General features: G+C 44.9%; 1 protein-coding gene across 1 annotated transcript in view; it reads right to left on the reverse strand.

Moving 5' to 3' along the window:
- Positions 1 to 11,764, reverse strand: part of LAMB1 (laminin subunit beta 1) — a 91,521-nt gene extending 79,757 nt beyond the window's left edge. Inside the window, exons 1-3 of the mRNA XM_068276291.1 lie at positions 11,704 to 11,764; positions 11,543 to 11,627; positions 4,729 to 4,904 (exon numbers count right to left, since the gene is read on the reverse strand). Coding sequence (XP_068132392.1) covers positions 4,729 to 4,904; positions 11,543 to 11,576 — 210 coding nt within the window. The 5' untranslated portion in view covers positions 11,577 to 11,627; positions 11,704 to 11,764. The remainder of the gene's footprint in view (positions 1 to 4,728; positions 4,905 to 11,542; positions 11,628 to 11,703) is intronic.
- Between the last annotated feature and the right edge of the window lie 475 nt (positions 11,765 to 12,239).

Consider the following 12,239-nt stretch of genomic DNA (forward strand, 5'->3'; position numbering starts at 1 on the left):
GGAGGTTTTTGTTGTTACAGAGTCTCTTTAAGGTCTGGGGCCGAGAGGTACAGTTGTGTATTGTCTGCATATAAGTGGTATTGAAACCCAAACAGAGTTGAGTTGATTAAGTTGCCAAGATGTATGTACATGGGAAAGAGTAATACGAGTAATAGACAACATGCACACCCTGCATTCAAATCAGATGCAACTGATTTGAATGCAGGGTGTGCATATTGTCTTTTAGTAGGCTCTGCACACTCATGTAGGGTAGTCATTTGGATGCAGTTTGTCTTAAGTAGCGCTGCCTTTTTCCACGTTGTATAAATAGCAATGTTAGTACAGGCATGAAAGAGGAGGATAGCCGCAGAATGAAATGGGAGGGAATATGATCCAAAGAACAAGTGGTTAGATGGGATTTGGAGATTATAGAGCAAAGAGAATGTTCAGGGTTGATCAGTGTTTTTGGTTTAATATTTTTTTTCCAGTAGAAACGATCAAGAATTGACCAGGAGGGGTGAGAATAATATTGCAGAAAGTGAAATCGCCTTGGCGTAGTGTGGGGTGTGAACTATGTATGCAAGTATCAATTCATCAAGGCCACCACCTCCCTTTCAATGCATTCCAGGCTGCTCTCCAACTTCTTACACTTCTGCATGGTAAACCTGGAACTTCTGTTGTGAAGGAGGACGTGGAAGAAGCTGGAGAGCAGTGTGGAACATATCGGTAGGGAGGTGGCGGTCTCCTGTTTACAGAGCTCAACACCTCCCACACACACACACTTTTGGACAATTTCACATTTCCCAAAATCATTCTGTCATGCCTACAATCAACTGAACCATTTTCTTCAGTAGCTTATAAAATGATGATAAAGTACAGGTCTGTGTGGCTGATGATCCTTTGCCATTTCTTCCACATCATCTCAACAAAAATTGAGCGCAAGTTTAATTATTAAAAACACTTCAAAACCTATTGGGAGGTTTATTAAACCAGGGTGTGGGATCTGACCAACATGATGGAATATGCCAGGGAAGGATTAAACAGTGTGAAAATAAGTTATTTCACTGATTTAATAATCATAATCATCCTCTTCTCCACTGGAGCGATTTCTTCTCACTTCATGTCATTTAACTACCTGCGGACCGACGCAGTATGATTCTACGGCGGGCGGGTGGCGCTGCGGTTTTGACTGGACGTAAACTTTACATCCCATTCACCGCACGTCCATGCCATTCCCGCCGCTCTCTCCCCGCCGAAATGTGCTTGCCCTGCCGTCTCTATGACGGCAGAGCACTGCGAGCCGGGCAGGAGCCGTTTTCATTGGCTCCTGGCCCTGTCATCCCTGTAAGCCGTTCCCATTGGCTTACATTAAGTGACAGGGTCAGGAGCCAATGAAATCGGCTCCTGACTGGCGCACAGCGCTCTGCCGTCATAGAGATGGCAGAGAGAGCAGCCTGCGGTGGGGACAGAGCGGCGTGACCGGCGGATTTTAGCAGTGATTCGTCGGGAAGCAGCGGTTTACTGTACCAGCACCCTCTGGTCCTTAAGGCTGGTTTCACACCAGGACGTTGCGTTTTAGGGGACTTTAAGGTCGCATAACGTGCCCCTAACGCAACGCCTGGTGGTGTCGGAGCAGGACGCTACCAAGAGCCGCATTACAAGCAGCTCTTGGTGCGCCTGCTCTGTCGGAGGCACTGCGGAGACCACGTAAGCGGAGCTCTCCGCATCACGTGGTCCCGTCAGCCAATCAGCGGCCGCTCCAAGAAGAAAACACTGCAAGTGCAGTGAATATTAAGTAGCCATGTGCCTGGCTACGTAGCGGCCTCTCCCCGCCTCCTCTCCGCCCCCAAAATAAGAAAACCAACCCGTACTGAGCATGTGCAAATAGCCTAAGGTGGCTTCGCCGCATGTAAAGTACTGCATGCAGTACGTTATCAGGACGTGCTGCGTTACAATGTAACGCAACGTGTGCACTGTGAACAGCCCATTGATTTTTCATTGCTGTGCGGTGGGGTGCATTACAGGCTGCTCTAGCGTGCGCCTGTAACGTCCCACTGTGAAACCAGCCTAAAGAGAACCAGAGACGAAGCACCCTCATGTATTTTATTACATTTAACAGTGTGAACATGACAGTAAACACCTATCATGCTTTTAGTTTTATTCTTCTCAGTCTAATCTATCTGTTATCAGATGTGATAACAATCCACTGACTGATTCAGTCTAGGTTTGACCTGGAATCATTATAGCTAAGTCACTCTTCTGTGGAGTCTTTTTAAGCCCAAGCATGCCCCCTTCTGGCTCAGATTTCCTACTCAGAGCTGTTGACATGGGAGGGGCTGCTGCTGCCGAGAAAGAAGCTCTGAAACAGACAAGTGTATCTGTGTGCATTGTGCAGCCAGTCATTATCTACTGTATGCAGTTTCATTTCTATGAGAGACACTTCCTACAGGCAACCACACAGCATGCCAGAATAATAAAGTTGAAAGCACACAGATGAAAGCCTGCAGCAGCCCTGCTTGTCTAGTCTCAGAGGCTAGACAGCACATCCAGAACAGCTTATAACCTGGAAGCAGAAGGGATATGAGCCGGCGGCCATATTGGATATTTCCTGGAGCAATAATGGATAAAAAAAACACTGAAAAAGGCACACCAGAGCGGCGAAATTATCAGGTAGAGCATTTATTTTTTACAAGCTATCGACCGATAAGCTTATTTTGTGTGAATCGTTCATCTCTGGTTCCCTTTAAGGGGGCAGAGGGTGCTGGTACTGAAGTGGTTAGCTCTCCATTGAGGTCTGTGTCTTAAATTTGAAAACTAAAGTTGCTAAGGACAGGCAATGGGGCACAGCATCAATACAGATCAATTAAGTCTCATCCCCACTTTATAAAAAAGATTTTATTTGTTGCTGTTCATATCTCTCTTGGACAGATGTGCCCTTTTTCTGTCTGAACATGAACCAGGAAATTTTAAATCAGCGTGATGCCATTTATTGGTCAACATTAAAAAAATGTAAAGCTTTCAATCCAATAAACTCTACTGCCTGATATACCTGCATTAACAAATGGCTAACACGGTGCAATACTCCACTGCTACCGTGTGGACATGGAGTGATGCAAACTGGCTAGTAAGGACACAATTCAGTTGTAAAAATAGAGAAGATGTTCTACACCCCTTATCATGCTACCCAAAATCAAAGTAAAACATTTTCCTGGAAGTGGGGTTTAAGTTCTCAACACAAATGTGCAAATGCAGACCTGTAACCATTCACACAATACTGTTAAAATAAAGCAGTCTCCAAAATAAACACTGATAAGGTAACAAAAACACACAATATACTCTGGAATCCTTGGAATTTCAGCATAACAGATGCAGTGACAAATGAGGCGATTTCCTCAAGGGGGAAAAAAAAGCAATAAGAACCTGACAATTGCCAACAATTCCTGCTCTACTAAAAGTGTGTCAATTGTGGTTTATTTCACAGGTATGAAGACTTCTGCTCACCTGTTGTCCGATGACGTGTCACCAGGAGAGAAAGCATCACACAGCAATTCATGAAGCCAGGATCTTCCCGGCTCAAGCATTGGTGAGAATCTACATTCATTTTAGGCATAGCAGCAGCCATTCTTCTATATGACGATTGCAGAACAATTAAAAAAAATTAACCAACACTAAAGTTGGGGCCACACTTTATTTTTGTGTGTGTGTTTTTTCCACAGAAAAACGCATTTAAACTGAGAACTTATGTTAATTAATGGCTAGTTTACACTTAAATGCGTTTTTTTGCATGTAGAATAAAAAACGGACATCCTGCAGCACAATTCTGCCCATTGTGTGCCTTTTTTTGTATACATTACATAAGCTGCTGTGAAAAAAAACACGTGCTGCATACAAAATGGTGCACATGGTATGTACAAAACGCATGCAGAAAACAAAGATGCGTGTGGCCCCTGTCTGACACACTTTAAAAAATGTTATGTTGGAGTGTGCTGTTCCTTGGTGTCCACTTTCATAATTGTGACCCAAACAGCATTGTGCTCAGTGTGAATTCACTACTGTGCCCCATGCAGCATTCTCAACTAGAACTACCTTATGTGCATGTTACAGCCCATCACAACTGTTGGGTTTAGCTGGAGTTCAGCTGCAGATGTAGATGGAGTTCTGCACCTAATATATCTGCACAGTGCCATACTAGTACTGCATGAGCATTTATTGTTGCCATGTATAATTCAAGTTGTAAGCTGCAATGATGTTACACTTTACAAAGAACCTTTCTAAAATTACTCACCAACTGAAGCAGAGCAAATAGCATCAGACAGGTGTTACTTTAACATGAATCTGGCGCTTTTAGTTACAGACATTGGCTGTGTCTGGACACAGTTCACAGAGACACAGGGCACACCAGGTACTGTTCTGTGGCTTTGTGGAAAGCACAGAGTTAATCCACAAATTAAAAAGTTTGAGAGCAGCGTAAAACAAGCCCAGGAAACACTATACAGATACAACTGTTCAAACAATGCATTTGTGTGTGAATATTCACATTACAAGCAGCTTCCTCTGCCAGATGTTTTTTGTTTAATGGGAATGTTGAGGGGGAGTGCTTCATCCAAGCCTGTGAATTTCTGCAGAACCCCCTTAGGATTTGAGCATTTCCATACTCCGTGTTCTCAGATTTCATGGGAAAAATTCTCTTACTAAGTGCAGGGATAGAGAATGGAGAGGAAGATAAGTAGACTTGTGATAGAGGCTTACCTGGAGATGACTAACAATACAGAATGGCTCTGGCTTCTGGAGACCACATGTAGAGGAGACACTAAGCTGTTGAGACCTTCCATTTAGCAAGTCACCGGTGGCTGGATAACAGCTGCCTTCTGCACAACCATGACTGAACTCAGGTTCTTGAGAATAGGCAACTCCAAACAGGACAACTGGGGGGGAGGAATGCAGACGTTTAATAAGAATAAAAGACACTACTTGCCCACAAAGGAGAACAAAAAGGTGTAAATTAGAAGTTAAATATCTCTATTCATTGATGCATCACAGGGTTTTTCTTTAAGCCCTAAAGTATAGACAGTGGTATCCCGGGTTATCCAGAACGCAACTAACGGCAGTCTCAAACAACCAGCACAAATCACAGGCAGTACTCACAGTGGTGAAGGACACAATTCTTAGGCTGTTTGTGGGCTCTGCTGTGCTTGAAGATTGGGTTCCATGGCTCCCCCAAGGTTAACATACTTTCAATTACATTCAATAACATTTAATAGAGAGTTCATGGTATGTATATAGAGTGGTGTATAGTACTGTATTAGCTAGGCCTGTTTTTAACATCAAGTCTCAAGCAACCAGAAAGCACACTTTTACGGTATCAGACGATCCCCGTTGGTGCTGGATAACCGAGACTCTATATGTATGTCTCCCAAATATGCAGCAAGAACAATGATGCACATTAACATAGTACTGTTTGCTAAGCTATGTACACACCTTTGATCTCGTTGGCTTGAAACAACCATTTGTGATAGTTTCTGGTGAAAATCTGGATTCGTGTACTGATGTCCCCTGAAATAACTGACCAGGCTGTTTATGATCCTACATAATGGATGTGACAAGACTATGTACACTGCAAAGCACTGTAGGAAATTGTTAGCACCATCAAAATACAAATTAAATATAAAAATGTCCAATCTCTCTTAATAAGAACTTGTATTGAAATCTGGCACCATAGAGAAGAAATGCGTGGAGGTAGAAGATAGGTCGGGTGCGTCACTGGACCCTGGTGAGGTGAGTCATTTCATCCTTTTGCAGCACACACACACACACACACACAGACTACTTGGGGGGAGGGGGGCACTCTTTAGCTACCTGGCTACCTATACTGAGCTCTCTCTGACTACCTATACAGGGGAAGGGGCCTCTCTGGCTACCTATATTGTAGTGGCCCTCTCTGGCTACCTATACGGGGGGGGGGGGGGGGAGGGCTTTCTGACTACCAATACTGGAGTGGCCCTCTCCGGCTAGCTAGTACTGTGGGTGCCCTCTCTGGCTACCTAATACGGAGACCACCTCTGGCCACCAACTACTGGGGGGGGAGGGGTACTACCTATTTAGGGGGCTACCTTATATTGGGGGGCATCTCTGGCTGCCTATACTGGAGACCAAGTCAGGCACCCCTCTGGCTATCAACTACTAGGGGGGGTACCCCTCAGGTTACAGCATCTCAATAGTGTGCCCCCTAATAATGTTGCAAACTCTTCCTGAGAGCTATTTTATTGAAACTGTCCTGGGTTTGAATCACCACCATTACTGTTATACATTCATTTGATAAAGTACAACAATATCCTTTTAAGCTATATCAGGGGTCTCAAACTCAATTTATCTGGGGCCCGCAGGAGGCAAAGTCAGGATGAGGCTGGGCCGCATAAGGAATTTCACAATCGCGGCGCATCGCCGCCTCTGCCCGCCCCTCTCACTCTTCCTTCACAGAGAGGGGCGGGGAGAGGCGGCGATCCGTGTGGCGATTGACGTCAGGAGGGGCAGAGCTGAAGCTGAAAGCTCTGCCCCTTCCAGGAAATGCCGGCGAATTGCTCCCCGGGCGATTTGGGGGCTCTGCAGCCCTCGTTTAGCGGCGGGGATGCGGTGGATTACTTGGTAGCACTGAAGCGAACTATAAAGAAGCTTTTGCAGGCGAGGGCCACAAAATATTGTATGGAGTTTGAGACCCCTGAGCTATATAGATATCTTATACAAAATACATTCAATACAAGGCTAGGGCCCTTTCCCACTAGCAATCGCAATCACAAAAGCTGGCGACTGCAGTTTTTCCTTAATTTTGTTATGCAATTGCGATTTTGACTTAAGTGGAAAATACTTCTCATGATTTCTATGATAAAGTAGCAACCCTAGTGATTTAAAAATCACTAGCGATTTGTGATTTAGCTGTGCAGTGGAAAAGGGCCCTAGGAGAAAACAAATAATAGCTCTAGACCACTGTAAAGTCTAGATTTGTGTATAAATAGCAGAAATAGAAGAAAAAAAAAAGTGTATTGGAGGGAAGCAACACATACTTCAGTAGTAGCTAAAGTTCTACAGACAGTTTAAAACTGAGGGGGGTTAGCAATTAAGCACATTTAATTGCATCTAGAGACACAAACCACGCTGCTGAAAATCCCTTGAGGCAAGGAAATACCAAATACTCTAAACAAAGGAAACACTAAAAGGTGTCATAAAAATGTAAAAGGCCTGTATGCAGGTGAACTCTGTCCACATGGGAGGTACAGACCTAACAGGATGCTTCATCCTGCAGAGCAGTTAGTGGAATTGTAAAAATAAAATTTTAAGAAGAAGTAACCAGCCACAGATAAGATGTTGGCTATAAGTTGCTAAATGTTTAAAGTGAACCTCCAAACTAAAAATCTACTCAGCGGCACTGAAGAGGCTTGGTGTTTCTTTAACAGTTTCACAGCATCAGAACTTTTTTTTAGCTGCACAGAAGAAATCTGCCCGGGTTTTCCCCTGATTCTGTGCAAAGCATGATGGGATTGATGCAGTTTTGGCGCAAATTTGTTTTTTTGTTTTTTTATTTCGAAATTGAGATCTGAAGCCTAGCCCGCGCAGCTGGTAGGAATGATCAGGACACAGGACAGTTGGAACTGTGTCTCATGCTCCCTGTCACCTCCTTTCAACCAAAAAGATGGCGGCCCCCATGAAATCACAAACATTTGCCTGTTCTTTTTAAACAGGGTGGGTAAGAGATTATATTAACCATCTATTTTAATTAACGTAACTAATGTAACTTAATGACAGTATGTTTGTTTAGGCTGAAGTTCTCGTTTAAAGGACTTACGAGCCCAAAATTAAAAAAAAAAAGTTCCGTACCTGTATGATTTTTGAAGGCACAGAGGACGCCATCCGCGGCACCCTCCATGCAGTTCCGCTGGGTCCCCGCTGCATAATCTCCCCCCCAGCCGGATCCCGACCCCTCAGCCTGGGTCAGGCTCTCTTGCCTCCTCAAAAATGGCCGCCGGAGGCCGCGGCTGCGCAGTCCACACAGACGCAAGTGCGACTGCGCAGCTCTAGGGCCTCCCTGCCGATCCACGCTACAGGAGACAGATCCTAATAGGGCTTCCCTCCTCTTCCGTAAGAGATATAGATATTGATATACAAACACACACACACACACACTTTGGCCTCGAGTTCGCTTTAGTAACTTTAAATTGAAAAAAAAAAAAACAAAAAAAAAAAAACCTATTCATGTTTAGGTCATACTGAAAGGGTAATTTCCCTTTCATAGTGCCTTAAGCTATGTACCCACTTCACGATTTTCCCGACAATTTTTTTGAGCGTCAGTCGTTCCCACAATATTGCGATGTGGGTACAGTCATACAACCATACGAACATCGCAATAACGCCGTCACAGTGGATCAGATTGTTAAGATCCCTGACGACTCCCACGCAAAATATCCCCATTGCTTGAAGTCTCGTTTGCTCCCGAATGTGTAGCATCATGTGACGTTGTGCACACCCGCCGGCAGGAAGAAGCGCCGTTTGACGACCATAGTCAAGGGTACGTTGCAGGACCCGTCAGGCGGTGAGCACGGGCCTTTAACACAGATCCACCAGCGTAACTACCAGGGATGCGACCCCATCAGCTACAGGGGGGGCCCTCTGGGCTCACCAGCAATGTGCGAGGGGAGCGCTGCTGCCCACCCGATTCTGGGACCCCCCAGCCAGGTGTTGAACTGCCCACGGCGTCTAATAGACGCCGCGCCAGTTCATTCCCCGAATCCCCGCAGCCTCCCTGGAGGCAGAGCAGGGCTACGGCAAAATGGCTGCCGAAGCCCTGCACTGGAGACCATTTGTGTCTCCAGTACAGGGCTTCGGACGTCATCTTGCCATAGCCCTGCACTCTGCCTGTCAGTGCGGGAGATTTGCTTCAGGAGGATCGTCGGGGGGGGATCTGCGCACCAGAGGCCGGGAGAGGAGACTTCTGCCAGGTGAGTGAATTGTTTTTTTTCTTTTTTACAGGTGGATTTTATTCTGGTGACTGCTGTCCAGTGTGTGATTTTCTGGTGACTGCTGCCCCCATTACGATTTTCTGGTGAACGCTGCCCACTGTACGATTTTCTGGTGACTGCTACCCACATTGCAATTTTCTGCTGACTGCTGCCCACTGTACGATTTTCTGGTGAACGCTGCCCACTGTACGATTTTCTGGTCACTGCTGCCCACTGTACGATTTTCTGGTCACTGCTGCCCACATTGTGATTTTCTGGTGAACGCTGCCCACTGTACGATTTTCTGGTGACTGCTGCCCACATTGCGATTTTCTGGTGAACGCTGCCCACTGTACGATTTTCTGGTGAACACTGCCCACTGTACGATTTTCTGGTGAAAGCTGCCCACTGTACGGTTTTCTGGTCACTGCTGCCCACATTACGATTTTCTGGTGAACGCTGCCCACTGTACGCTGCCCACTGTGCAATTTTTCTGGTGAACGCTGCCCACATTGCGATTATTTTATGGTGAAATGCTGCCCCATTACGATTATTTGGCACCTATGGGGGGGGGGGGGCATGATTTCTAGTTACGCCCCTGCACAGATCTATGAGATCTGTTCTGTTCCTAAAGCAGAAGATATATTTGGCTCATAATCGGTAACAAGGCTTTATGGATAGGGAGTATTCCTTTTGGTGGGATGTTTAGTAAAGGAGAAATTCAGTGGTTTCATTACATTCACTCCAGGCATCCAGTCACATATGGGATTTTCTGAACACAAGGAAATCTCAGAATTGTCCTCTCTGGTAAAATCACCCCCAGTGGTCCCTTACATCTCATCTACAAAGCAGTTAAAGTTTACAGAGCAGAATATGTTTTTCTTTCCTATAAGCTCTGTTGGGGGTAATTAACCATTTTAGTGCTACAGGATGTTAGGTTCTTTTGTTCAGTCCTCATTTCAATAACACCCAAAAAAGGAACCCTATTGTGTTTCAACCATCTAGTAAGACTGTTTTTTTGGCATGAAATGTCAGAATTCTTATAAACCTGTAACAGTGAGCAAATTGCAGTTAGCAATGTCTGTACCACAAGAACAAAGAAAGGCGTCATTCATATCTGTTCTAAAAGTCAGGGAAAAGAATCAATGGGCACAATTCCTCCAAGATAGGGCTGAAAATGATATTACTTCATTCAGCTGTATCAGTGGCGTAGCTAAGGAGCTGTGGGCCCCGATGCAAGTTTTACAATGGGGCCCCCCAAGCACTCTATACATAACAATTAATATGGCGCACCAAAACCTGCCATTGGCACCTACAGTGTCAGAGGTGCAAGAAGGGGATGGGGAATAGTTTGTTAATGATTAACACTATTCAAAGTATCTATAGAAGTGATTATTATGAGCACAGGAGCAACAGAGAGCTAATTCTGCAGTTAAGGGAGGGCCCTTTCGGGCCCCTCTGGCCCAAGGGCCCCGATGCGGTTGCTACCTCTGCACCCCCTATTGCTACGCCCCTGAGCTGTATGCTCATTCTGTTACAGGGAATCATCAGGGATAATGACGTTCCCAAAAAGTTTCATAAAGTTAGTGCCTAAAACAGAAGAGGATCCATCACCTTTCATGGACAGTATTCAATCTACCCAAGAGTTGCTTCTGCAGGGGTACTGAAATATATCAGACAGAGCATGCTGGATGTTGTAGTTCTACACCCAGAAAATGCTCCAAACATGTTTTACAAATTAAATGTATAGTTTCTCTTGGTGAAAATTAACTGACCTCAAGCAGAGCCGGGACAAGATCCTTCAGCACCCAAGGCTGAGACACCAAAGTGCGCCCCCCCATCTCTCCCACCCCAGCCAACACACACTGATTGCTATTAGACTAATAGGTGCCCCAGGGCCCCCAACCTCCCCAGCACCTTAATCTCTAGTTATATGGCTTGCAGTTACTGCCATGTATCCCCTTTTCTTATTTCTTTCTGCTTCAAACACAATTAGGAATTACAGCTGAATGAATTCTGCGCCCCCTCCTACACTGCGCCCTGAGGCTGGAGCCTCTCCAGCCTATGCCTCGGCCCGGCCCTGACCTCAAGTATTAAAAGGCTGGATTGCTTCGGGCATGAGAGATTCATTAGTTATTAACTGAGAATCTGGAAGGAGGGGGCATATTGCTCAACTGTGCTAGAGACCCCTTTCCGACACACCCTGCCAGTTTTTCTAGTAGAGCAGAGCAAAAAGTTCAAACCAAGACAGAGTGACTTTACATGTCTAGGGTTTACACTTGAATTAAGCAGCTCAATCTAAAGTCTGCTGACAGATATCATGGATCAAACTTCTGGGCAGCAAATCCTCCTCCTCCTCCTCTACCTTTATTACAAATAAAAATAATACAAAGCAGGGGCTACAGATTTATAATAAACGGAAGGCAACCGTACAACTTGCATTATGTAGCTTTTTGTACTGAAATCACTGTCTCGCAGCATCACAGTTGTAATTAAACAAACAGCATTACATTAAAGTAAGTAGATCTCACATGCAAAACATACACGTTGCTGTCTCTGTTATTAGAATGCATTACCTATAACGAGTCCTGCCACCTGGTTCAGCCCCATCGCCCTCCTTAGCTGGGGACACGCCGGATAAAGAGAATGCACAGCTATCTTCTGTAAAGAAAACAATCCGTTAGAAAGCTCAGTGCGCAATGACAAAGGAAGAATGTAATGAAGAGAGGATATTTGCCTTGCGAGTTGTGCTTCGTCTTGTGCCCCACAGACGAATGTGGAATTTCTGTTTTCCCACACTAGAGAGTTGAGCTTCAGCACATGCTCAGTCCCTGCAGCATGCACTCACACACCTCCCCCGTGCTGTGCTGGAGTCACTCCCCTAGATCGCAAGCTCAGGGGGTGAGCTGATCACATCACCTTCCTTCACTGCATGACCTTCGTGCTAGGACCCTGTCTCTGCTGAGGAAATAACGTGATGTTTTTTTGCAGGCATGGAATCTGAATACTTTCATATATGACTTGACCTTACCTGTGTGTGTCTCAAAAGTAGCGGTGTGTATTTCACTGAATATAAATAATTATTTTGTCTCTACATAAATAATATACAGGAGCATTTTAGGATTGTATGTTTTTGTTAATCAGAAATAAATAGTCTTTATTAAACAAATTAAAGACAATAGCAAAGTTACATAAAATAACTTTTATCAAATTGACATTATGTTGAGCTGTGTATTCAAGAAGCAACGTAAAAATAGATGGTAATAATATTAG

Source organism: Hyperolius riggenbachi, chromosome 3 (assembly GCF_040937935.1).
Source record: "Hyperolius riggenbachi isolate aHypRig1 chromosome 3, aHypRig1.pri, whole genome shotgun sequence".
In the NCBI taxonomy this organism is placed as follows: Eukaryota; Metazoa; Chordata; class Amphibia; order Anura; family Hyperoliidae; genus Hyperolius; species Hyperolius riggenbachi.